The sequence below is a fragment of the Fringilla coelebs genome, assembly GCF_963513975.1.
Source record: "Fringilla coelebs genome assembly, chromosome: 10".
Lineage (NCBI taxonomy): Eukaryota > Metazoa > Chordata > Aves > Passeriformes > Fringillidae > Fringilla > Fringilla coelebs.
The window spans coordinates 4823467-4848815 of record NC_140036.1 but is presented as its reverse complement, the minus strand read 5'-3'; the positions used below and the strand labels follow the sequence as shown (position 1 = coordinate 4848815).

At 55.3% G+C, this 25349-nt stretch overlaps 1 protein-coding gene across 2 annotated transcripts; it reads left to right on the top strand.

Moving 5' to 3' along the window:
* The first annotated feature begins 822 nt into the window (after positions 1-822).
* On the top strand, positions 823-8536 carry AMOTL2 (angiomotin like 2). 2 transcript variants are annotated; one of them, XM_084212246.1, is made up of 10 exons: positions 823-933; positions 1987-2786; positions 4083-4305; positions 4799-4943; positions 5083-5175; positions 5802-6097; positions 6200-6492; positions 6606-6817; positions 7104-7244; positions 7395-8536. In XM_084212246.1, exons 2-10 carry the CDS (start codon positions 2074-2076, stop codon positions 7451-7453), a joined length of 2175 nt encoding a protein of 724 aa, XP_084068372.1. In that variant the 5' UTR covers positions 823-933; positions 1987-2073; the 3' UTR covers positions 7454-8536. The 2 variants fall into 2 exon arrangements, with proteins under 2 accessions (XP_084068372.1, XP_084068371.1); XM_084212245.1 differs by having other exon boundaries at positions 7101-7244.
* Positions 8537-25349: the final 16813 nt, after the last annotated feature.

The window sequence follows — 25349 nt, the reverse complement described above, 5'->3', positions numbered from 1 at the left end:
CCTGGGGCTGAGGTGGGGCTGGTGTTTCACTGCTTTGGGGCTGGGGGTGCTCAGTGTCCCCCCAGAGCTGAGCCGGGGTGCTTTGGAGGGGGAGTTCGGCCCCTGATGGCTTCCTCCATCCCTGTGTCCCCCCAGGGAAGGGGGTGGCAGAGCCCAAAAGGGGAAACTGAGGCTGGGAGAGCAGCAGGGAACACGCAGAGGTGCCGAGGCAGACACGAGCTGGCAGGAATTGCTGCATCCACAGGGAGCTGGCATCCTGAGCCAAGGGGGTGTGAGGATGAACACAAGGAGGGAGGAATGCAAGGAGAGGGATGTGAAGAGGGGATGCAAGGAGGGGGAAGGTGAGAAGGGGGGATGAGGGATGGGGGATGCAAGAAGTGGGATGTGAAATACAAAGAGGGGGACATAAGGAGGGGGATGTGAAGAGGAAGACACGAGGAGGAATGTGAGGTGGGGAATGAGAGGACAGGGGTGTGAGGTGGGGGATGTGAAGGGGGGGATGTGAGGAGGAGGATGTAAGGAGAGGGACACGAGGAAGGGGGATGAGAAGAGGGGGGATGAGAGGAGGGGGGATGTGAGGACGCAGAATGCGAGGCGGGGGGATGCGAAGAGGGGGAATGTAAGGGGGGGGATGCGAGAAGGGGGGGCCCGAGGGGGCAGAGCAGATGGGGCCGGCAGGCTTGGGGTTGCCCCGGCCCCGCAGACAAAGGCTGGGGCAGATTTACGGCCCGGGACAGCTGGCGGGCAGAGCCGCCCCCCCCCGCCCGCAGCTGCCGCTCCCGCTCCCGGCCGCGCTCCTGCGCCGGCGGCGGCCCCGGGGCGGAGCGGGGCGGGACCGGCCCCACATTCCGGGCATAGCAAAGCCCGGCCCGGCCCCCGCGGCCCCGGGACGCTCAGAGCCGCCGCAGCACCGCTCCGCTCCGCCATGCCCCGGTGAGTTCCGCCGCCGGGACCCCCGACCGGCACCGGGGACCCCCTGGCACCGGGAATTCCCCACCACCGGGACCCCCCCTGACCGGCACCGGGACTCCCCCGACCGGTATCGGGACCCCCCGGCACCGGGAATTCCCCGGTACTGGCACCCCCACCCCCCCGGCACCAGGGAACCCCTCTAGCACTGGGACGCCCCGGACCGGGATCGGGACCCCCGACCCGCACTGGGACCCCCCCGGCACAGGGATGCCTCTTGGGGAAAGGACGCTCTCCCGGCACCGGGAATCCCCCAGCAGGGATCGGGACCTTCCTCGGCACTGGGACCCACCCGGACCAGCAGTCCCGGGACCGAGACCCCCTTGGACCGAGATCCTCCCGGCCGGGACTGGGACACCCCCCTGGGGCTGGGACTCTTTGACCGGGATCGAACCCCCCTGGCCCAAGGAAGCCCCCAGCCGGGACTGGGATCCCTCCACGGGAAGAGGACGCCCCCCAGAACCGACTCCCTTCTCCCTGGGACCGGGACTCCTTCTCCCCGGCCCCTGGACCCTCCCGGGGAAAAGACCCTCTCCCATGCCGGATCCACCCCCAGGAACTGGGAACCCTCCCAAACGGGACCGGAACATCCCCGCGGCACCTAGAGGCCCCCCCACCGCCCCACGGAAAAATCCCAGGACCTTCAGCGGGACTGGGACACCTCTGCAAGTCCAGGACCTCCGGGTCCGTGGATGGGGGGTCCTATCCATCTCCCGGTGGCTCTGTGCCCGGTCCCGTGGGGCCGCTTTATCCCCCACTCCCGGGCCAGTGCCACTCCCGGCTCCATGGGGCGCCAGCTCCGGAGCCAGCCCCAGGTGGCAGCCCCGGCCCCGGGCGCGCTGTGCCGGTGCTCGGCCACCCCACTGCGGGGGCTGCTCCGCTCCCCCACTGCCGCCACGGGCTCCCACCCCTCCGGCACGTCCGGGCCAGATTCCTGGCAAACAATCCCGCGTCCATCAGGATCCGGACCGTCCTGCCCCGACAGCTTCCCAACAATGCCCTTTCTCCCTCTCGCAGGTGTCTCGGCGTGCCCAGTCGCTGTTGAGGTCCCCCGGGACGCCCTTCTCGGGTGGAAACGTGGCTCTGCCGCCGGCACGGACGGACATGAGGACGGCGGAGGACTCGAACGGGACGGTGCTGCACCGCCTGATCCAGGAGCAGCTGCGCTATGGGAATCTCACGGAGAACCGCACTCTGCTGGCCATCCAGCAGCAGGCCCTGCGCGGCGGCGGCGGCGGCGCCGGCAGCCCCCGCTCCTCCCTGGAGAGCCTCAGCCCGGAGGAGAGCCAGATGGTGCAGCAATCCACGCGGCAGGAGCCGCAGGGCCAGGAGCATCACTCCGACCACGTCTACTTGGAGAACAGCGTCTATCGGCTGTGCCCGCCCAAGGGCGAGGAGCTGCCCACCTACGAGGAGGCCAAGGCGCATTCCCAGCTGCTGGCCTCGCAGCGCGGAGCGGCGGCCGCGGGGCTGCGGGCCGAGAGCGCCCCGCGCGGGGCCGAGAGCGGCGGCCGGCGCCCCGACGAGGCGCTGAAGGAGCTGAAGCACGGCCACGTGCGGTCGCTGAGCGAGCGGCTCATGCGGATGTCGCTGGAGCGGAACGGGGCCAAGGCGCAGAGCCCCATCAGCGCTTCCCACAGCTTCCCGCAGCTCTCCCGGCAGCTCGTCCCCCTGCGCGGGCAGCACCCCGAGGGCACGGAGCCTCCGCGGGGACCGCCCCCGGAGTATCCCTACGTCATCCCTTCCCAGGACGCTTACCTGGCCGAACCCCGACCCTGCTCCCGGGAAGGTCCTGGATTTCAGCATCCTGAGATCAGGTAAAACTGCGGCCCCTGGGCTCTGCTTTTGGATGCCTCTCAGGAATGTCCAGGATGGATGCTTGGAATTTGCGGTGGGGGTCCAGAGCAGCTGCTTTTGTCCTCACTGGCCCAGGCCGTGGGGGTCTGCTGGGAGCCCCCCGCTCTGCTCCTGTCCCCAGCTCCCCCAGCGTGGCTGGGCTTTTCCAACCAGTGAAGAAAATCCCATTCCCACAGCAGGCCCTGCCTCCTCCCCATGCACCAGGAGGGAGCTGGGGGTAACTTAGGGAATAATCTAGGAGCTGGAAGCAGTCCAGGAAACAGCTAAATGTGGAATAGGTATGGGGCAGGGTGGAAGACAAATATGCTCCCTGCTCCACAGAAACCCATGCCATGGTCCTGAGCTGGGAATGTCCGTGATACTTGGAATTGCTGCTGAGCAGAGCCTGGGCTGGTGCCAGGTGGTCTGTGGTCCCTTTGGCAGCTCAATGCCTCTGGCAAAGCCCCAGGGTGACTGTGAGATGGACATCTGGGGGTCCAGGCGTTGCCTGGAATTTGAGGAGGACTGGAAACAACCTCTTCCAGTGTGGAAAATGATGGGAAGAAGTGAACTGGTGGCTCAATGGGAGGACACACTGCTCCCAGCCCTGCTGATCTATCCAGGCAGGGAGCGATAGCATCTCCAGCAGGAAAACCTTCTCCTTCCAGGGAACAAAGAAGGGAAGGGGAGCTGCGAGGAAGATGTATTTATTCTTCCTTGCTCCTATATCATCCCGCAGGAATGCAGGCCCTTGGCGGGCAGCCCGCGGGGGAGCGCAGCGGGGCCGGGCCGTGCACAGCCACCCTGCTCAGGGCATTCCAGGAGGGATGTTGAGGTGGGATGCTGGAGCAGTGGCACAAGGGGCAGCCAGGCTGGCCTGGCTCCTCCCAATATAAAAAGGATACATCCACAGTTTGGCAGTGAGCACCTGTGTCAGGAGCCTTTGCTTTGCACAGAAAATGAGGAAAATGGCGGCCTCCAAGGTGCATCCTATGCCAGGCTGCCTGCAGCATTCCCAGGAAAAAAGGGACCTGGGGGGTTGGGAACCCATCCAGACCCACTGGCCAGGTCCTGGAGGGGTCAGGTCAAGGCATCCCTGCAAGATGGGATTTGTGGTTAGAGAGCGAGCGCTTCCCAGTTCTGAAAAGCAGGCTAGGCACTTCCACCTCCTTTGAGGTGACTTGGAGGCAGCAGCGCGTGCCTGACGGGATGCTGGAGCTGCAGCACCCAGCTCTCCCGCCCTGCCCGCTTTGACCCCCCCTCCTCGCTCTCTGCAGGGTGCTGCCCACCTCGGTGCCCGCCGCCTTCCTGCCGCTGTGTCCGGGCGCGCTGGGTCCGGCCGGCGTGGAGGCGCTGGTCAGCGCCCAGGCGGTGTCAGCCGGCAGCCGCCTGGCCCGGGCAGACGCCGTCCTGCGGGAGAACGAGAGGCTCCAGCGGGAGAGCGAGAAGCTGCGGCGGGAGCTGGAGAGCTGTGCCGAGAAGGCCAGCCGCATCCAGAAGGTGAGGGAATGGTGGCAGCTTCCCGTGTGCCTGCCGCCCGGGGCGATGCTCGACCAGCTGCCGTGAAAATTCACCCCCTTTAGTGATTTAATCCTTTCTCCTCCTCCTCCCTCTGGCGGCTCGTTCCCCTCGGAGCAGCTGCAGCACGGCAGCCGGGATTGGGGAGAAGGAGCCCATTCTCCAGTGACCCTCTCCCTCCGCCTGTCCCCCATCCCAGCCACCACAGAAAGCCCTTTGTGTGGTCGTCTACAAGGGGCGGCTGTTCCCCGTGGCTGGGCTATGGCAGAGCCAAAATTCTGTGGAGAAACTCTTCCATAAAAGACCGAAAAAATCAGTTTTCCCCCCCAAAACATGTGTTGGGGGTCAGCTTGGGGTGCCCTGAGCTCCTCTGGCAGCTCAGGTTGGGCTGAGCACCCCGCTGGGCTTTGGCTGGCATGTCCCTTTCCTCATTCCATGAATATCTAACCCTGGCTTGTCCCTTCCTCCACCCCAGCTGGAGAGCGAGATCCAGCGCATCTCAGAGGATTACGAAAACCTCGTCAAGGCGTCTTCCAAGCGGGAAGCCTTGGAGAAAGCCATGAGGAACAAGAGAGATTGTGAGATGCGACGGCTGCAGGATTTCAACCGAGACCTGAAAGGTGAGGGACCCTCTGTGTTCCCATCCCCGTGGGTGCTCTATGTCCCCCAGCCGTTTCTATAGGAAACCAGGCTCTTCCCCCTTCCTCCAGCCAAAATCTCGTATTTAAATCTTAATTGGGTTTGATTGTTTTGAACCAGAGCGGTTGGAATCGGCGAACAAGCAGCTGGCCAGCAAGACCCAGGAAAACCAGGAGAGCAACCAGGGCAGCGTGGCCAAACTCCTGGCGCAGAGTAAGTCCCGGGGGACACCCATCCCTGCCCGGCATCCCGGGCATCTGCGAGCAGGGCTCGGCTGGAGGAGGAGGCGGGTGTCAGGCGGCAGCTCTAGCCCTACCCCAGGGAGGATGGAGCAGTTCTTGGCGCTGGACTCGAGCCATTAATCCCGGCGGCCGGCCGGCGGCGTGACCCGCATTCCCCACATTCCTGCCGCAGCTCCGGCTCTTCCAGCACCAAGCCCGCACTCCCGCCCCACGCCAGCCCGGCCGTTCTCTCCCTCCTCCCTCCTGCACTTCGCAGCCATTCCAGCCTGGGCTTTTTTGGGGGAATATGTACTTAAATTTTAGCAGAGAGACAGGATGTTGGTGTTAGTAGGAAGAATTTCATGCCTTTCCCTAAGGTGGCTGGATTCACGCCAGGCAGGTTTCACCTTTCCTGAGCTAAAGTTTAGGCTGGAATGTGGCACGTGGTGGCTTCTGGCCATCTGCCCAAGTGGCTGGAATGTCCTGACCCCCATTTGACAGAAGATCTGGAGGAAGGGGTGGCATGGCCAGATGTTGGGAAGCAAAAAATCCCCACTGTGCTTCACGGACCAGCCTTAGGGAAGCCGAATATCTGAGACTTGTGGGGTTCCCTTGCAGGCTACGAGCACCAGCAGGAGAAGGAGAAGCTGGAGCGGGAGGTGTCCCTGCTGCGCAGCGCCAACGAGGACCAGCGGCGGCGGGCAGAGCTGCTGGAGCAGGCGCTGGGCAGCGCCCAGGCGCGGGCGGCCAAGGCAGAGGCCGAGCTGCGGAAGAAACGAGCCTACGTGGAGAAGGTGGAGCGGCTGCAGGCAGCCCTGGGGCAGCTCCAGGCCGCCTGCGAGAAGCGAGAGCAGCTGGAGCTGCGGCTCCGCACCCGCCTGGAGCAGGAGCTGAAGATGCTGCGGGCTCAGCAGGTGGGTGCTGGCGAGCCACGGCGGCTCCAGCGCGGCGCGGCGCGGGCTGCGCGCTCCCAGCGCCTCCTCATCCTCACCGGGGCTTTGTTTTGGCTGCTGCAGAGGCAGGCGGGCACCGCGAGCGGGGGGACGCCGGAGCTGAGCGCCCACACGCTGTCGGAGCAGCTGAGGGAGAGGGAGGAGAAGATCCTGGCGCTGGAGGCCGACATGACCAAGTGGGAGCAGAAGTACCTGGAGGAGTGCACCATGCGCCAGTTCGCCATGGACGCCGCGGCCACGGCGGCCGCCCAGCGCGACACCACCCTCATCAGCCACTCCCCACGGCACTCCCCCAACAGCAGCTTCAACGAGGACCTTCTCCTGGCCAGCCACAAGCACCAGGAGATGGAGAACAGGTTAGTCCCACCTTGCCAGAGGCATTTGGCATCAAACTTTTTGGTTGGGCAGTGCCTGGATCCTCCTCTTCCCCTCCAGCTCCTCTTCCAGCTTCTGCCTTTCCTCTCTCCAGGTTAAAAGCCCTTCATGCCCAAATCCTGGAGAAGGATGCCGTCATCAAGGTCCTCCAGCAGCGCTCGCGGAGGGACCCCAGCAAAGCCCTTCAGGGCTCCCTGCGGCCGGCCAAATCCGTGCCCTCCATCTTCGCTGCCTCCGCCGCCCCAAGCTGGCCAGGGGCTGGCCAGAGTGACCGGTCATCCGAGGGCAGCTCCCGTGGCAGCACAGGTAAATAGGGACACCTGCCCTCTCCCTACCTTCACTTGGCAGTGGAGGCCTGCTTGCAATTTTCTCCTGTGGTTTTGGAGTTGGAGAGCTTGGGGAGGGGTGATACCTCCAGGATCAGCCAGCAATCACAGAATCTCAGAATAATTTGGGTTGGAAGGGACCTGTAAGCTCATCTTGTTCCACCCTCTGCTATGGGCAGGGACACCTTCCATTAGGCCAGGTTGCCTCAAGCCCCATGTAATCTGGCCTTGAAAGCTTGAATCCCTAACAGAGTCTCCTCCAGCAGGCAAAGCCACCACTGAAGGGACAGCAGTGTCCACTGCCCTTCCCTTGCCATCCCACTCAAAGCACGGCAGCAAGGACGGCAGCACGCAGACGGACGGAGCGGCCGGGAGCAGCGAGCAGGGCGAGGGCACCGCAGTGCTGGGTGAGTCCCCCCAGATGGCACGGGGCAGGGAGCTGGGATGGCCCAGCATGTCATGGGCTTTGCACAAGCATCAGCAATTTTTTAAGGCATTTATGAGTTGGGTGGGTTTGAATCCCTGCGAATCCCTTTAAATCCCTTCTTTCTCTGCAGAGAGCTCGGCTGCTGCCAGAGCCCTGGACCTGTCTGACATGGTGGAAATCCTGATTTAAGGCCACCCAGGGCTGCACGGTGGCCTCTCCACCCCTCCTGCCAGCCTGTCGGGATGGAGAAGCACCTGGGAAGGAGGGGCCGAGGAGCAGCCGGTGTCCCCTCAGTCTCGGCGGTGACTCCGGGGTGTGGCAGGGTCACTGTCCCCTCAGTGCCCACAGGGTCCCTGGCTGCGCAGGGCGCGCTGGAGCCCGGGGACCCCGCGGTGGCTCCATCCCCATCCTGGCTCTATCCCAACTTCATCCCCATCCCAGCTCCCACTTTTGGGTCTCGGCCATCTGCACCCACCCAGGTGCTTGGCTTCCGACTGCAAAATCCCTCTCTGATGGCCCGAACTGTACCCACAAGCTGAAGCCTCTGCACGAGGGCAGAGCTGGGAGGGATCCTCTGTGCGTCCCACCGACCACCCGGATCCACGTGGCCAAGCCAAGCACTGGGAGCACCAAACCTCCATCACCTGCATCCTGCCTGTCATGGGCAGGCGAGGGCTTTGTGATGGGGTGACAGTGAAACAAAAATTACAGTGGAGGGGATGAAGGGTGGAGGAAAAGTGGAGGTGAAAGGCTCTGGGGATGGAGGCAGCAGGATGTGCCACTCTTCTCCTGGCTGCATCCCCTGGCTACTGGCAGCTGGCTTCTGCCTGTAGCCAGCACCGACATCCTGCTCCTTGGAGCTTCCCATCCTTGCCCTTCATGTATATATATATATTTTTCTTTATTTCTTTCCCCTTTCAACGTGTGCATTTGCTGGCCAACTGCATTTTTTATTTTTCTCTCCCCAGACATGTAAAAAATGCGTTCGGTTCTCGTGCATTGTTTACAAAATGGAAAAGAAACAAAAAATTATGAAAGAGGAAAAAAACACCAAACCCCTTGACTTAATATATTTTATATTAATATTGGTATTTCTTTTTAAATATTTTTTTTCGTGCTGTGAACTTTTTTTCCTGCCAAAGACGACAAGTTCTCGTTTGTGCGTTTTAAGTTATCTTTAAGTATTTAAACATAAACCTGGCTGTTTCGTTATGCCACCCTATACCGAGATTGCTGTAGCATTCCACTTGGTATAACAATATTTTAATAAAAAAACCCAAATATTGATCCATGGGTTCTCTTTATTTTTCCATGCAACACAGAGAGATGGAGGTGCCACCAGGGGAAGAGGGTCTGGGAGTGCTGACCCCCTGGTTCACATGTCCTTAGCTCCCCAGGGCAGAGAGATCTGGGGTGCAGCTGCATGGGAGAGGGGAAAAATGCTCAGGAGCATTTCTGCATTCCCCAAAATCCCATTGGGATCCCATTCCCCTCACCTTCACGGGGGAAAGGATGGAGTTGCCTAAAAGTGTTGGTGTGGTTTCCTTCCTGCTCTGGCATCCCTGCATCCCTGTGTCCTTGGTTTCTGCATCCTCATGACCCTGCATCCCTGTGTCCTCAATCCTTGCACCCTGCTGTCCTTGATCCCTGCATCCCATAACCGCATCCTGATGAGATCCTCCTCTTCCTCACAAAGCTTCCTGCCCTCCTCAGCCCTTGCCACAGGGACTTCCTGATGTCTTCCAGCATGGATGGAGCTGGTCTCCAAGCTCTCCTTGGCTTTGTCAGCCATCTCTAAGCTCTTCTCACTCTTGGTCTTTTGGAAGACCAGAAGTTTTCCAGGGATTGGACTTTTATTTTCTGATAACTGTGGTGTTAATGCTTTCCAGGGAGCATCCCTGGGGACTCTGCCATCTCCAGCCAGGCCAAGGCTTTCCCTTTGTGCCCCGCCTTGGCATTAGCTGGGAATTCATCTTTGCTATCCTGCTGTCCCTGGGTACCAGAAGCTCTTGTGCTCTGCAATGCTGTTTAGCTTGGATTATGTGGAACAACAGCATCAGAAATCAGTTTTGCTGCCAGCTCTTCCATGGAACCATGGAATCATGGAATCGTTTGGGTTGGAAAAGCACTTCAAGATCATCAAGCCTGACTGTTAACCCAGCACTGCCAAAGCCACCACTAAATCATGTCCCCAAGTACCACATCTACATGTTTTTCAACACTTCCAAGGATGGTGATTCCATCCCTTCCCTGGGCAGGGTGCCTCAGGACTCCATGGAGGATCACTGGTGGGACAGTGAAGCCCCAACCTTCCCACTCAGGAATCTGGAAAAATTATGGCTAAGAAATTAAAATCTGGGTCTTTCTATGGCTGTGGGACAGGTCCTTAGCTGTGAGGAACAGGTAAGGGAAACTTGGAGCAATGTGAAGCTTGGAGCTGGGATCCTCCTATGCACCAGTGGCTTCTGAGTGTTGCGAGCAGAGAAATCAGCTCTGCCCATGCAGAAGGCTGAAAAGGACCCTGAAATGGGGCCAGGGATGGGAAGAACAGGGTGGGAAGCTCACAGGGAGCTGTTGAGGTCAGGAATATGTCTGGGGGATCCTGGTGGCCTCCAGCCAGGGCTGTACCTGCCCTGCCTCCCCCAGCTCCTGCCGCTCCAGAGCTGGGAAGGCCGGCAGCATTCCTGGCATACCACAGCTCTCACACCCCATGCTTTATTTACCCAAATCCGGATGCAGAGTGGCCTGGCTGCAGGTCTGGCTATTTGCAGGGAGCTTTCTGGGACCAGGGATTCAGGGAATGGGCTCCTGTTGAGAGCTTTTCCCATTGATCCTCACCCCCAGGGCTCTCAGTCTCTGGCAGTCAGAAAAAAGCACAAAGCCCACCTGTGGGTACAGAAATTGGGCTGTAGGGAGAGGATTCCTAAATCCAGCAGGTAGATAGGAGATCTCCTCTTGCCACGCTTCTTAAGGAGCCATGTGCTTTGATAGGGATGCTGTTCAGCCAGAGCAACATCCCAAAGGAGCTGCACACCTTGGCCATGGAAGCTGCCGTGGGGGTGGGTTATCACCTGCTCTGTCCCCACAGGCATTTCCGTCTGGCCTTCCCACACTGTCTCCCTGGATTTCACCGTCAGCATTGCCTGGACCCACTGTCCTTTATCCCATGTCTGTCCTTTATCCCATGTCCCTGTCACCATGGCACAGCTGAAATACCAGGTGGGAACCAAACCATCCCTGTGATCTCTGTGTCCTTGGTCCTTGTGTCCCTGCAGCCCCGTGTCCTTCTGTTTCTGTGTCCTTCATTCGCCATACCTGTGTCCCTGCATCCCTGCATCCTGTCTAGGACACAGGGCTCCCACGCCCTGGAAGGGATGCTGGAGGTGCCTGCAGAGCTGCTGGCTGGGCTGGCACCTGCAGGAGACTCCTCCTGTGGGCTGCACATCTGCATCCCTGGAGAGATGGGGAAGGGCCAGCAGGCTCTGCTCCAAGTGCCACCAGCGTCACTTTGGTGGCTTTGGGTGGGATGCCCTATCCCGGGGCAGCAGCTCTTGTGGGTGACAGGGAGATGGCTCTGCTGCTCCAGGGCTGTCTGGGGAGGTCTGGTCCCTCTGTGGTCACAGTGGGCTGGGACAAGGCCAAGGATTTCCTTGGGGCTCCCTGGCTGTCCACCAAGCCCCATTCCCAGCCAGGAGCACCTCATTCCCTTGGTGCCACACCACAGCAGCCTCTCTGCAGCTGTGGGTCCTGCTTTTCCTCATTTCTCTTTGGAGAACATTGGAACTTGGTCCTTGGAGCATCCTAGAATTTTGGCATGTCCTTTGTGGGCCCTGGTTCCTCCTCCTCCTCATCTCCTCATGCATTCCCACTCCTTTTCCAATTGCTGAATGCTAAAGCTGAATGGGGAAAGACAAGCTCATCACACTCTCCATATGGAAAACTTTAAAAAACAAAAAAAATCTCACTGGAATTTGGGAGAAAGGAAATTTCACCCCCCTCCCCTTCCAAATAATCCTGATCCTCATGGGGGAAGTCTGGCAAGGCTGTGGGCCAGCCCTGCAGCCTCATCCCAGCAAACCAGTCAGGCAAACCGGGTGCTTTCTCTCGCCTCAAGTCCCAGCTTGCTCGTCGGACCGGCAGGAATGAAGCTCTCCCCGCCGGTCCTGCTGAACCCTTCCCTTCCCCCTCCCTCCTTCTCTCATCCCACCCCTTTCCCGGAGGTCCCCCAGGCTTCCAGGCTCCTCTCTGTGTCCAGAGCTTGTTGGTGGGTGCCCCCCAGGCTTTCTCCTGCCAGGGGGTCAACGCTCCCTTCCCGAATTCCTTTAATCGGGATTTGCATTCCATTGCAGAATGAGCCACCCCAAGGTGTCACCTCCCTTCAGAACATCGGCGTGTCTTGATTTCTGCATTCCCCTGAGCCTGCACCCCTCTGTCTTTGATCTCTGTATCCCTGTGTCCTCACTCCTTGCACCCCTGTCCCCCTGGCTCCCCATGACCCTGCCAGGGGGCAGCTGGAGATGCCTGCTGAGCATCGGCGGTGCCTCTGTGGCAGGGACGGGATGGGGTGGGATGGGATGGGATGGGATGGGATGGGGTGGGGTGGGATGGGATGGGATGGGATGGGATGGGATGGGATGGGATGGGATGGGATGGGATGGGATGGGATGGCAGGATAGGGGTCATTATTTAGGAGTTGGCCATGACACCCTCTGGGATGCTCCATCCACTCAGCCACGGGGCATATTCCAGCTTGGAAGCTCCTTCCCCATCATCCCCAGCCCCAGGGCCACCTGAAACCCTTCCTCCAGGACCCTTGTGGGGTGGGGACTGTCCAGGTGTCACGGTGGGGCTGCCCAGCTCCTGCTCTCACAGCCAGGATCACCACCCGGGCTTTGCTGGGCTCAGCAGAAGCGGTCGGACCCGCGGTGCGAGCGCGGCGAATTCCTCATTCCTCTTCCCTGCGCTGTGCTGCCTGCCTGCCATCTCTGCATGCAAACAGTAAACAGGCTGTTATTATCCTGGATGCTTTGAATAACTGCGGCTATTTTTTTCCCTTCCCAGTATTCTAAAAAGGCAAAAAATTCCCTGCGGTTTCTGAGTCAACTTTTTTTTTTTTTTTCCTCGCTCTCTTTTCTTTCCTTCCCACCACCTCTGTGACCTTGAGAAACCAGGCGGATGAGCTCCCCGGCTGTCTCTGCTCGCACCCGCTCCCCGGCCGCGCTCCGGCTGCCGCTCCCGCTGCTCCCCGCGGCCGGCAACCACGGAATGCGGGGCTGAGCCTGGCGGTGGCGCAGCGCTGGCCAGCCGGGCATCCTGCTCATCTCCTCTCCTGGACGGGGAGCTAGGGATGCTCAAGGAGGTGTTAGGGATGCCAGAGGAGCTTGGGGATGCTGGAGGTGCTGGGGATGCTGGAGGAGCTGGGGATGCTGGAGGCACCCAGGATGCTGGAGGTGCTGGAGATGTCCAAGGAGGCTGGGGATGCTGCAGGTGCTGGGGTTGATGGAGAAGGGGGATGCTGGAGGTGCTGGGGATGTTTGAGGAGAAGGGAAGGGAAGGGAAGGGAAGGGAAGGGAAGGGAAGGGAAGGGAAGGGAAGGGAAGGGAAGGGAAGGGAAGGGAAGGGAAGGGAAGGGAAGGGAAGGGAAGGGAAGGGAAGGGAAGGGAAGGGAAGGGAAGGGAAGGGAAGGGAAGGGAAGGGAAGGGAAGGGAAGGGAAGGGAAGGGAAGGGAAGGGAAGGGAAGGGAAGGGAAGGGAAGGGAAGGAAGGAAAGGAAAGGAAAGGAAAGGAAAGGAAAGGAAAGGAAAGGAAAGGAAAGGAAAGGAAAGGAAAGGAAAGGAAAGGAAAGGAAAGGAAAGGAAAGGAAAGGAAAGGAAAGGAAAGGAAAGGAAAGGAAAGGAAAGGAAAGGAAAGGAAAGGAAAGGAAAGGAAAGGAAAGGAAAGGAAAGGAAAGGAAAGGAAAGGAAAGGAAAGGAAAGGAAAGGAAAGGAAAGGAAAGATCTAATGGTTTTTGTGGGTTTTTTGGTTGCTTGCTGAGTTTGGCAGCAGCAGGAAAATTTGAGAGGTTTGTGGCAGGTCCTGGCACACAGGGCTGAGTGCAGCATGGAGTGAAGAGCAAGTCCCTGGGATGATGGGCCACGTCCCACCACAGGGTGCTGTAACATGCTCTGGAATAATATCTGGAGGGAACCAGGGATTAATTAACTGGATGGAGAAAAACTGTGGTCATTAGAAGCTCATTTGGAAGCAAAGGGGCTTGGAAAGGGCACTTCCTCAGCTGGAGGGGAAATGACATCCAGCTGCAGGAGATGGAGATGGCTGGAGCCATCACTCCAGGCAGGGAAAGCCTTTCAAACCCACCCAGCTTCACTCCCCAGGCCTCTCTCCCAGTACAGAGTCATTGCACACTAATGCTGCTCAGGCCATTTCAAGTGAAACTTCAGTTTCAAGTGTTTTCTCATACAGAAGCCTTGGGGTGTTTTGGTTCTTTCTTTCTTTCTTTCTTTTTTTTTTTTCTTTCTTTTTAATTAAAAAAACTTGTCTTCTTCCTTCCAGGAAAAATTGGATGTTTGGTTTCTCTGCCCACTGCAGGGGAAACATTTAATTGTGATTTTCCTTTCCTCTCCTCCCCCCTTTGGAGCTGAAACTCTTCTGCATAAACAAGCATTTAAGAATGTGTGTTGGTTAAAGAAAGAGAAGGGGCCCATATCCCACTTTCCCAGAAAATCACAGAAACACTGAATTTTTGGGAAAACATTTGGCTTCAGGCCAAAGGAAAATTTTAACTCCTGACACTTGAAACTGTATATGTACAAAGTTTCCTTGAAACATGGTGAGGTGGAGAATCAATATCCTTGAATTTCCTAATTTTTCATTCGAGAAAGCTGGAGAATAAAAAAAAAAAATAAATCCAAGTTTCAGGGAGAAAAACACAAACAGAGAAAGGCAGAATGTGAATTTTGGCCTTGATGGAAAATGACACAGACTGGAAAATATTCCCACCCGCATTTTTACAGCCTTAAAGTGCGATCCTGTTTTTTTTTTTTTTTTCCTCCCTCTTGCATAGGGTCCAGCATGAAGTAACACTACCCAGCCTAGAGCTCCCATGGCATGTCCCAGGAATTTGTAAGCAATGTTGTATTTGCAGAGTAAACAGGGGTCGGGACAGAGGGTAGGTCAGGGCCACGTGTGTCCAGAGCCACTGGAGAGCAGCTCCTGCCACTTTTGGGAAGGGAGGGCAAGCCCCCACCACCCTGACTGGCCATCCTGGAACTCCAGGCATGTCTTGGATCTACCAAAAGTTTAGGAGCATGTTTCCAAGGCAACCAAAACATTATTTTTTCCAGCTGCCTCAAAAAAAAAAAAAAAGGTGGAATTAGAGAAAAAAAAAAATAAATGGAACCATTAGAGGAAATTCTAAGAAAATGAAATCAGATGGAAAACTGGCTGGCTGATCCCTCTCCCTGGCCCTCCCTGAGGAATGCTGGATGCATACAAGCAAGAAAGATGCTCGTGGGGCTGCCCTCACCAGCCAAGGCTATTCCTGAGCTGCTGCTGCCCCATGCCCAGACCAGGAGCGGCTCCATCCCAGAATAGAGCCCCCATGGAGACATTACCCCATGGCAGCTATTTTGGGTTGTGTCCCTGCAGAGTTAAATGTGTCTCCAGCACCAGGGTGGCTCCATCCCTGTGGCCCAAACAGCTCATCCTGCCCAAAAGCCCCAATATTTTGGTCCTTGTTCCTTTCTTTCCCATCCTTTTTTCTCCCCATCTCCCTCAGCTTTGTGTCTGTTCAATCAGCAGCCTTGCTTTCCTTCCCCATGTTCAGCTGGCTCCAAGGCTGAGCAGTGCCTGGAGCCATCGTGGTTTGGGAATGCCCATGGATCAGTGGGGAGGAATGCTCAGCATCACCCAGCACCCAGCACAGGGCAATCAGGAAGACTGGATTGCAAATTCCAGGAGGTTTTTTGCACTCTGTTCTCTTGTTTACGGCTGCTTGCAGGGTGTAATCCCTCCTGTCCTCCTCTTCTATGCCAGGCATTTGCTGGCAGTGATTCCCTGCCCTGCCACAGAGCTGCATCCAGGAGAGTGTGAGGAAAGCTGGGCAGACAATGCAGGAAAATCCACTCTGGCTTTGCAAGGTCCAAAACAGCTGTAAGGGAGGAGAAAACCCATGGAAAAGAGGGATGTGTGCCACGGCAGCAGCAGAGCTCAGGGAGCCAGCTCATGGCTTTGTGGTCAGGGGAACAGGGGTGAATGGGAATGGACATCTCCCTGGAGACTGCTGCACCACGGGCTGGCTTGGGAGGCTTGGGGAGAGCTTGGAGAAAGTGTCATTCTGTGGTGAAACAGGAGAGTCATCCCATCACACCACCCCCTCGGCCTCCGCCCACTTCCAGGCAGGGGAGCCAGTCCCAGCCCTTCCAAACCACATGTTCTTCATGCTCCACCAAACACCATCCCCGCTCCCCTGGTCCAAAGACCATCTCCAGTCCATGGTCCAGCTCCACTCCCAGTGCTCCCTGAAGGCTGGTGCCCTGCCAGGTGGGAGAACACTGAAAACAACCCCAAAACTGGAACTTTTCCAGCTCCACAACCTCTCCTGGCTTCAGCACCGGGGATCCTCGGGGCTAGAAGTAGGGATCCTTGGGGTGAGCATGGCACAAACACTTAGGGATGGAATCCTGAGCATGAAGGCTCCTGCTGTGCTGTGGATCCACCTGGCTGCCTACACAGACACACAGACACACACACAGAGTCATGAGTGCACAACTGAGGCACAGCTCTGCATGCCCCAGACTGCCACATCTCACTCACAGGCCAGGGAACAAAATCCTGGGATGACAAAGCAGGAGAATTCCAGGGTGAGCTCTACCACCACAGAACAGTGTGGAGAAGAGAGAGCTTTGGGGTTACCCAAATACTGCAGCCTTCCAGGGTCTGACAGAGCTGAAAAAGGACTTTGAGCAAGGGCATGGAGGGATAGCACAATGGCTTCCTGCTGACAGAGGGCAGTGCTTGGTGAGATATTGGGAAGAAATTCTTCCCTGTGAGGGTGGTGAGGCTCTGGCACAGGTTGCCCAGAGAAGCTGTGGCTGCCCCATCCTGGGAAGTGTTCCAGACAGGTTGGATGAGGCTTGGAGGAACCTGGGATAGTGAAAGGTGTCCTTACCCATGGCAGGGGGGTGGGATGAGATGTACTTTAAGATCCCTTCCAACCCAAACCCTCTGGGATTCAATGATTCCCTCCTGGAGGCTGAATCTGCCAGGTAACCCCGTGTGCTCCCCAGGCTTGACTTTCAGAGCATGACTAGAAAGTGCTGGCTGGCTCCAACGTGCCGAGGCAAGCACTGCCTCTTCCTGCAGGTTCTGCAACAAACTGCTGCTGCTGCTGCTGCTGTGCTTTTGTGCAACACCTGGAGCCTTTCCAGAGGCTGGCAGGTAGGGAGGTATGGGAGCCTGAGCTGGGAATGCTGCCGGGTCAGCCTGCAGTCCCACACCGCCGGGTTCCTGGCACAGCAGGTTGGCAATGCTGCTGCACTCACCCCCTCCCCAGCAGCAGAACCAAGGCAGATTTTGGGATACTTCCTTTATTTTATCCTGTTCTCGAACAGTTAGCCATGGACTGAGGGAAACTCTCTCTTGTATTCAGGTTTTGTGCAAAAATTTCCACAAATTCTTTCAAAACTCCCCAACTTTCTCAGCCTCGCTGCAATCTCGGGGCTTCACAGTCCTCCAAAATCTGTGGAATGAGCAGCATTTCCTGGTGTTGAAATGCTGATGTAAGAGGGTGGTGAATCAGTGGGGATCTTTCAGCCTGAACCATGTTGTATTGCTGTTAGTGCTGAAGTTTTGCTATTTTAATCCACAAAGCCCCACACAATCCAGCCGGAGTAAATGGTGAGTAACCCCCCTGCATCCAGTGTCAAACCTAGGAACTGGTGGGAACTGTATTCATGCAAAACCACTCTGCTTTGTGGGACCCTGCTCCAAGCAGCCTGGATGCCATGCAGTAATCCAAGCGGTGTGTAACATTGTAAAGGGTATAAATAACCCTGGCCGAGTGTGTCGGAGGGGCAGGGGGAGTTAGAGCAGCCCTGTTTGCCTTGGAAAGATGAGCTGAGAGCCAGCTATGGGCCTGGGGCTTGAATTCACACTCAGTTCTGGTTCCTGCCACGTTACAGACACTAAAACAAGTTGGCTTTGCTTAATGCATTCAGCCTGCACTGCCTTTTCTGGGTCTCTAAGTAACACCCATCAAACTGGGGTGCTGGTCCCCAACTGCTGGTCTCCTTCCCTGCCAGCAGCTCACCGAGGATGGGTTTGGCTTCTCCAAAGTTAGAGCTGCCTGCTGCCTTGAACCCGACTCCTCAGCCAGCAGCATCCTCATGTTCCCCCAGCTTTTCCAAGAAAAAGCTGACGCAGCTGCAGATTGAGGGGCAGAGGCCACAGAGCCACCAAAACAAGGACGAAGGAGTCCCCAGATGCCATGGCATGACGTGGGGAGATCCTTGGAAGTGACAGAGGAGACCATCACCCCCAGGTTATGACAGCCTGGTCACCGAGGGCCGAGTCCCGCTCAGATTCCAGCGTCCCCCTCCTCCAGGGTGAATGAACTCCAGTGCTGGAGTTTGGAGCGGACGCTATGTCCACATTCTTCAGCCCAGGGCCGGGAATGTCAGCTCCTGTCCGGACGCCAGGGGCTCGCATTCCTCCCCGATGCTGCTCCCAAAGAATGCCAGCCCGGAGAGTGCCGGGGAGAGGGTGCCACTCGCTCCGGGGGGATCAGGGGAGACACGCTCCAGCCGCAGAAAAGCCTTTGCCGAGCTGGCAGAGCCGGGCAGGGTTAGCACATGTGTGCTGCCGTGTGTTTACTAAACACTGCTCCCGGCCAGAGGGAATGGCTGGAATTCACCCCCTCGCTCCCCGGCAGACCCCAAGGACATGCAGGCGGACCAGGGGAATTCGCTCCTCCAGCCGGTTGCCATGGCTGCATATTTCAGAGACTCAAGCAGCGAAAAAAATAAAAGAAGAAAACCAAAACATTTCAATGGGAGGGAAGAAAAATAGGAGGGGGAAAAAATGCAGAAGAGTAACGAGAAGGACGAGCGAGTCCAAGAAATGTATTAGATCATCCTTAGAAACTGGTGTCTGAGGAGTTCTCCACAGCTCAGGCTGTTCCAATATTTACTGTGTGTTATTTAAACCATGACTCCTGGCACCAGCTGGGGCTCTGCAGCACCACGCGCTGCTCGGGAGCGTTGTTAAAAGCTGGTCCCGGGCTCCAGGAGAGGGGCTGGAAGGAAAACATCCCTGCTGGCTGGGGAAGGCAGCCTGCTCCAGAGGAGGACCCAGTGCAGAGCTGGCAAACAGCAGTGTGAGATATCAACCCCTAAGTTACAGGATCAGAGCCTTGGAGAGGCTGGGCAAGGACAGGCAAGGGCTGGCTCCAGTGTGAGAATGGAGCTGAGCTGAGCAGCAAGCCGAGCCTGAGTGAGGGTGAGATGCACACCTGCAGGCAGTGAGGTACCCTGGCTCCTCTCATCCTGGAGGGACTTGTTGCTATCAGTGCACTGGATATTTAAAGCCACTCTGTGGGCAGTTTTTTGTGAGCAGGTTTTGGCACATGGATTGCTTCCTGTGTTTTGTGTCCGTGGCACTCTGGAAAAGCATCCCTTTCTCGTGCAGAGGCAGTGCACAGCATGGGGAGCCTGGAGTTCCCACTCTGGCCAGAGTGATGCAAGTCTGGCTCATGTATCCCTGTGGTACCAGTTGGAGTTCACAGGGGAGCCACAGACATGCCAGAATCCAGCTGGATTAAAAACCCTGCAATGATCTGGTACCTTTGGCTCCCATATCTCCTGGAGGAATCTGGATCTGCTGCTATGTTTATTCTCTCCTGGGATTCCCACTGTTAATTACACGATATGGAACGATGGTGCCATGGTCTCTGCTCCCTGCCAGGAGTGCCAGCACTGTCTGACCACATACAAGAGCTGCTCTGGAGCTGGATGCGAACAGGAACAATTTCCCAAGGGATAAAATCAGAGAATCAGGTTTGGGTGGGAAGGGACCTTACAGATCACCTATCTTCACCCCATGAGATAGGCAGGGACACCTTTCACTATCCCAGGTTGCTCCAAGCCCTGTCCAACCTGGCCTGGAAGACTTCCAAGGATGGAACAAACACAGCTTCTCTGGGCAACATGCGCCATGGGCTCTCCACCCTCCCAGGGAAGAATTTCTTTCCAATATCCCATCTGGCAGTGGGAAACCATTCCCTCTTGTCTTGCCACTCCAGGCCCTTGTGCAGGTCCCTCTACAGCTCTCCCAGATTCCCTTTAGCTCTGGAAGGTGCAGTGAGGTGATCCCAGCTCTTTGCCTTTGCCTTTGCCTTTGCCTTTGCCCTTGCCTTGCCTTGCCTTGCCTTGCCTTGCCTTGCCTTGCCTTGCCTTGCCTTGCCTTGCCTTGCCTTGCCTTGCCTTGCCTTGCCTTGCCTTGCCTTCCCTTCCCTTCCCTTCCCTTCCCTTCCCTTCCCTTCCCTTCCCTTCCCTTCCCTTCCCTTCCCTTCCCTTCCCTTCCCTTCCCTTCCCTTCCCTTCCCTTCCCTTCCCTTCCCTCTCTCCCGCGCCGACAGCGACACCTGGCGGTCCGCGCCGCCGCTGCACCCCCGCCCGGGCCCCGCAAATCCCGGGGGCTGGAGCGTGTGCGGGACAAGGAACGGGGCTGCGGAAGGGGATGGAGCACCAGGAGAGGCTGAGGGAGCTGGAAAGGGGCTCAGCCTGGAGAAAAGGAGGCTCAGGGGGAACCTTCTGGCTCTGCACAAGTCCCTGACAGGAGAGGACAGCTGGGGGTGGTCGGGCTCTGCTCCCAGGGAACGGGGACACGAGAAGGAGGAAGCAGCCTCGAGTTGTGCCAGGGGAAGTTCAGATTGGATATGAAGGGAAATTTTTTCATGGAAAGGCTGTTCCATCCTGGCACAGCTGCCCAGCTGGTGGAGTCCCCACTCCTGGAGGGGCTTAAAGCTGGGTGGATGTGGCTCTTTGAGGACATGGGTCAGTGGAAGCCTTGGCAGTGCTGGGGGAACTCTTGGACTCTTTACTTTTCTAACTTAAATGGGTCTATGTATATTGTGTTTAGTCACCCATTCCCCACAGTGGAGCATGGCATTGGTGTTTTCCAGCCAGGCCTTTTCCCCACGATTCATTCAGGAACATTTCTCCCTGGCTGGTTCCATTCTGCTCACAATAATGAGTCTTTAATGACAATCCTGTTGCATTTTCAGGACAAAGCTTAGAAATGAGGGAGAGGGGATCTGTTGCCCCATCCAGGAGGGATAATCTCACTGCACGGGCAGTGAGATGCAAATATCACCAATCCAAAAGCAATTTTGTGAGTGAAATGCATGGCTCTAAACTATCCATACAGCTTTCACCCCATAAAAATGTCTGTGGATGGTTTTCCAAGACATGCCTTTTGCTTTTCGTGGGGTTCAAGAGATATTAAGCAGCAGAAAGTTCTTTTCCAGCTGACCTAACCCTCACCCTGCCCCACAAGGAGATGCCTCCAGTAGGAAACGGGACAGAATGAATTGCTGTGACCCATCAGTGTCCAGCCCTGTCACCCACAGCTCAAGAAAATGCTGAAATAAGACCTATGGAAGTTGTTCAAGGTCAGACTTCCACTTCATAGGGAAAACCCAAGGAAATGCAGCTTTTTTTACTCATGCAAGCAAAACAGCTAAGCACAATCATCACAAAGAAAGAAAATGCTCAGGGATTTTTTCCACAATGGAGACAAAATTTTAATCAGCTGCTGAAAATGTGTGAGCATCCTGCAGTCGTCATCCAAACTAGGGCAAGACCTGACCTGTGGAAGTTCTTACTTCCAGGATCCCTTTTCACTTCCAGGATCCCTTCTCACTGTCTCTGGGGCTTTAAAAGATTTCCTAGCACAGAAACCAACGTGGGAATACCGCAGGTTTTACTAGAAGCATTTAAAAATATTTTGGATTTTTTTTTATTTTTTGAAAGAAGCTTTCATTGAATTTCAGGTATACAGGACTTAATGTGGTGGGAGCTGCTGGAGAGCTAATGGTCTGGCCAGGATTCTGAAATCACCCAGGAATGGTTGGATGGGAGGAGGACAGGTTGCCTTTCCAAAGCTTTTTCCCTGACTCTTCCCACAATTTCAAGATGAGGATCTATGAAAACACACCAGCACTGGAAGAACAGAATAGAGCCAAAGGCACAAAGCATTTTAATGAGGCAAAAACATCCTGCTAAGTCTTTTGGTTTATTGGTGTTGAGCCTGTTCCAAGCCCAAAGAAAAAGACTCTGAATCTATTAAAATAGTTGGCTTGTGGGATCTGCAATGTAAGCATGATTAAAATCCATCTATTTTTATCCATATGAGAATATATCAGCCAGAGGAATCTGGTTTTTTCGGAAGTAGAATATATTTATCTTCAATAAAAGCATCCAGGTGAGCTCAGTGTGCAAAAGCATTGCCCAGTGCTGGGAAAAGAGAAAGGTACCTGGGTCTGCAGCTTCCCAGCCCCTTTGCTGGCTGGTGCTGGTGACATTCCAAGAATTGTAATGCCATTTGCACTGAAAATGGGAGACAAGAGGTGCATCTCTGCCACCTGAAGAAATTCGGGCTTGCTGCTGCCCAGAGTAATCTAAACCCTGAGAGGAGTGGGAGAGTCCTGCTCTTTCCTGCTTCCAGTTTTGATGGATGCAGGGGCTCCACAATCTCTTCTGTAGGGGGTGTGGGATTTGCTCAGTACTTCTGTCTGCTTCTCATTTATCCCAGTGAAAATGGGGATTTTAATACATTCTCAGAGAGAAAGTCACATAAATATTTTCCACTTCCTGGGCAAATGCTCCAATTGTGCTTTTGTAAAAGAGGGATGGGATACAGTGACTCCTACAATTAATTATCTCCATTCCTGTATTGTGTGTGGGCTCTGAAAAACCGTGGTAAACCATAAACCAGCTCCAACTGCCAGAGCACAGGGAAACACTTGCATAAGTGACCTGTAAAACACAACCACATCACTTTGTAACTGCTGCTCTGTTGGCTTCCCAAGGGAAAGGGGAAGTCATGGAGAAGACTGAGCTCTCTGAGGATGGGTGCTGGGTTTGAAGTCACGTGCTGAACTACAGTGAAAGGCCTGTTGTTTGAGCAGAGACATAATAAAACCCCTGGAGACGAATTTTGGAGGATCATTTGCACTGAAAAGCCAACAAAAGACCAAGGAGGAGTAGGTTCAGGTGCCTGCTTTCCTTCTCTTCTCCGTATGATAGATACTCCATTTCCCATCAATTTTTCCATTGAAAAATGGTTTGATTTGTAATTTTCTGTCCTGATACCAACACTCACCTGAGCATCAAGCTCTGACAGAGTGCAGAACAAACTGTAACAGCATTACAAGCCTTGTTGTGCAACATCCATGGCCCCAAATCCTGGCATCCACTGGCAAGGAAAAGGATCCCAATGACACACAAACATCAGCCAGCAACCCCTGGGTGTCCTGGGGAGGGAAGAGGTAACACAGCCAGCCCCCAAACAATTTATTTCATATTTAGCAATATCATGGCATGCACACCCCCCTTATAAGGCAAACACAGAAATGGCATGTGCCTTCCCAACCACATGCTGAAACTGTGTTCCGAGGCTCTGCTCTCCCCCAGCCTCCCTTGCTTCATGCCACAGCAGCTCCAGCCAGCTTCATGTTCCCAGGATGTTTTTTCCATTAAATGCTACATTTCCAGGAACTTGTACACACATTTCCCTCTGCTGTTGTGTGATTTTTCCTCCCTGTATATCCCAGCCCAAGCAGTCTGACTGCAGCAATGGAGCAGACAGCCCTTCCTTCTCCAGGGCAGCTTCATGAACCTGTGTGCACAATTAGGAAATAAATAAAAGGAAATTAGAAATCTGGTGCAAAGGGGAGCAGGTTGGAAGTCTGAAGGCTTTGATCTTCCCCTCAGTGCTATTCAAGTAACAGGGGACACTGGTCTTCCCAACTGTGCTGCCTGTTTATAGTTGATGTAATGGGACAAAAAGAGTTTGAGGGAAGGTCTGTACATTTTAAACTTTGAAATTTCAGCTCTTCCCTCCCCTGGAAGACTCCACGGGTCAGTGCTGATTTGAGTGAAGCCATCTGTCTATTTAGATTACTCAATATGTTGTCCATTCCCTCCTTCTCAGTTCTACTCCTGCTTTGGGAAAAGGCATGGAAAATTCAGAGATGTGGGAGAAAACGAGCAGCAAGCTGCCAGTTTGTTCCACCCCGATGAGCAAGGAGAACTGGAAATCCTGGGGCACCATGCTCTGGGAAAGACAGAAGAGGGCAACCCCTCAGGAAATGGCAGGAAGTGAAGCAGAGCAGATGAATAGGTTTATCCCTACTCAGAGGTATATGGATGCATCCTTGCCCATGGAAAGGGGCAAATAAATACTAAATAAAGGGGAATACTAAATAATAAAGAGGTCAATTAATACTAGATAGCTTAGGAAGCCTGCTGCTTGCACAAGCTCAGCTGTGCCATCTTTTCCTAGCACTCCTAAATCAGAAGCCCCTCTTGCCCATTTCTAATGCTTAACCACCAAAAGTTCCAGAGCATTTCTGCAGGGAAGCCTTGTGGGCAGAGGTACCCTGAACAAATGACGAGCTGAAGATTCCAGGGCCACAGAACCAAGGTGCAGTTGAGTTGGAAGCCATCCAAGCACTGAGGTCACCTGGTACTCGTAAAGGAGAGAAGCTGTTTGAAGGGGAAAATGTTGGAAGACTGATTAGGAGAGGCAGCAGGGCTTCATTCCTGTGTCTGTGTGAAGGGGCCAGCTCTCCTCCCCAGGGAATGCTGCACAGTCACTTACAATCATAAAGAGGAGGTGGGAAAAGCCAGCCCCAATCGCAGCAGCGTGTGTGAGCGAGTCTGGACAGGGAGCAACCATTCCCAAAGCCCTGTCTCCCATCTTCCAGCACCCACATAAACATCCCTATGTCATGTGTCTTCCATGAGGCCCTCATGTATCAAATTCCTATCAGTGCCATTAATTGTCAGCTATTTGCTTTTACAGATTTGTTTTACATGCAGAAATGAATCCCAGCTCCTCTGTGCCTCTCGGGACACGGCAGTGGTAAACGCTGATACAATCAGGCTGGGAGCACACGCAGTGAGGCATCCCAGTGTCTATCCAAGCAAAACTTTTCCATGTGAGTGCTGCAAGTTCACAGCTATTGCTAGCAGCTTGCCACGGGACAGACTTTGTGTATCCTCTTGCAATATAATCTTCCCCAGAATGGTTTTGAAAGACCGTGAACTCGATCCTGCCAAAAATAGTCTGTGCAGCCAAAAAAAATCAACACAAGATCTTCAGTGTTTGAGCTGGCCCGTGAATTGCATTTTTCACCTTTTTCCAACGAGATGTTTCTTGACATCCATGAAACCTTCATTTGGCTTCTAATACCCCCAATTATCCTTGCAGCCTGCATTTTAATTACAACATCAGAGCCCAGCAAGCAATTGGCTTCATGGGCAAGGGGGGCCCAGCCAGGCCTGTAGCCCCGTGAGCGGCAGTGCACAGGCTGGCAGCTGCAGCCCAAGAATGTGTTTATTTGTGTTTGGTTTATGTGGTTTTGGTGACCTTTTGTTAAAATCAGCCAGTGGCTTCCAGGAGGCAAAGTTACATACTCACTGAAAAGAAATGCAGGGAAATAACCCCGCACGGGCCCTTCTGCCGAACGTCACATTTGTGCTGAATATCGTGTCCTTATGCCCAAGGCAGGGGTGGCTGAGGTTAAGGTTAAATTCATATTTGTTGTCCATGGTGGCTGCATGAATATTGTCCCTTTGGTCCTCATGAGGAAGGACAGGCCAGAAATAAGTTTGGGAAAAATGGGGTGTAGTGGAAAATGAAAAATGGACTCCCATGTTGGGGTTCCTGTGGGTCCTGCCACCATTACAGGCTGTTACAGCTGAGGAGTGTCTGTGTTTTTCTGTTTCTTCTTCTGACTCTTCGAAAAACTCACAGATAAAAAGAGCTGTTTGTCTCCTGCCTGGTGCCTACACCACGTTTTCA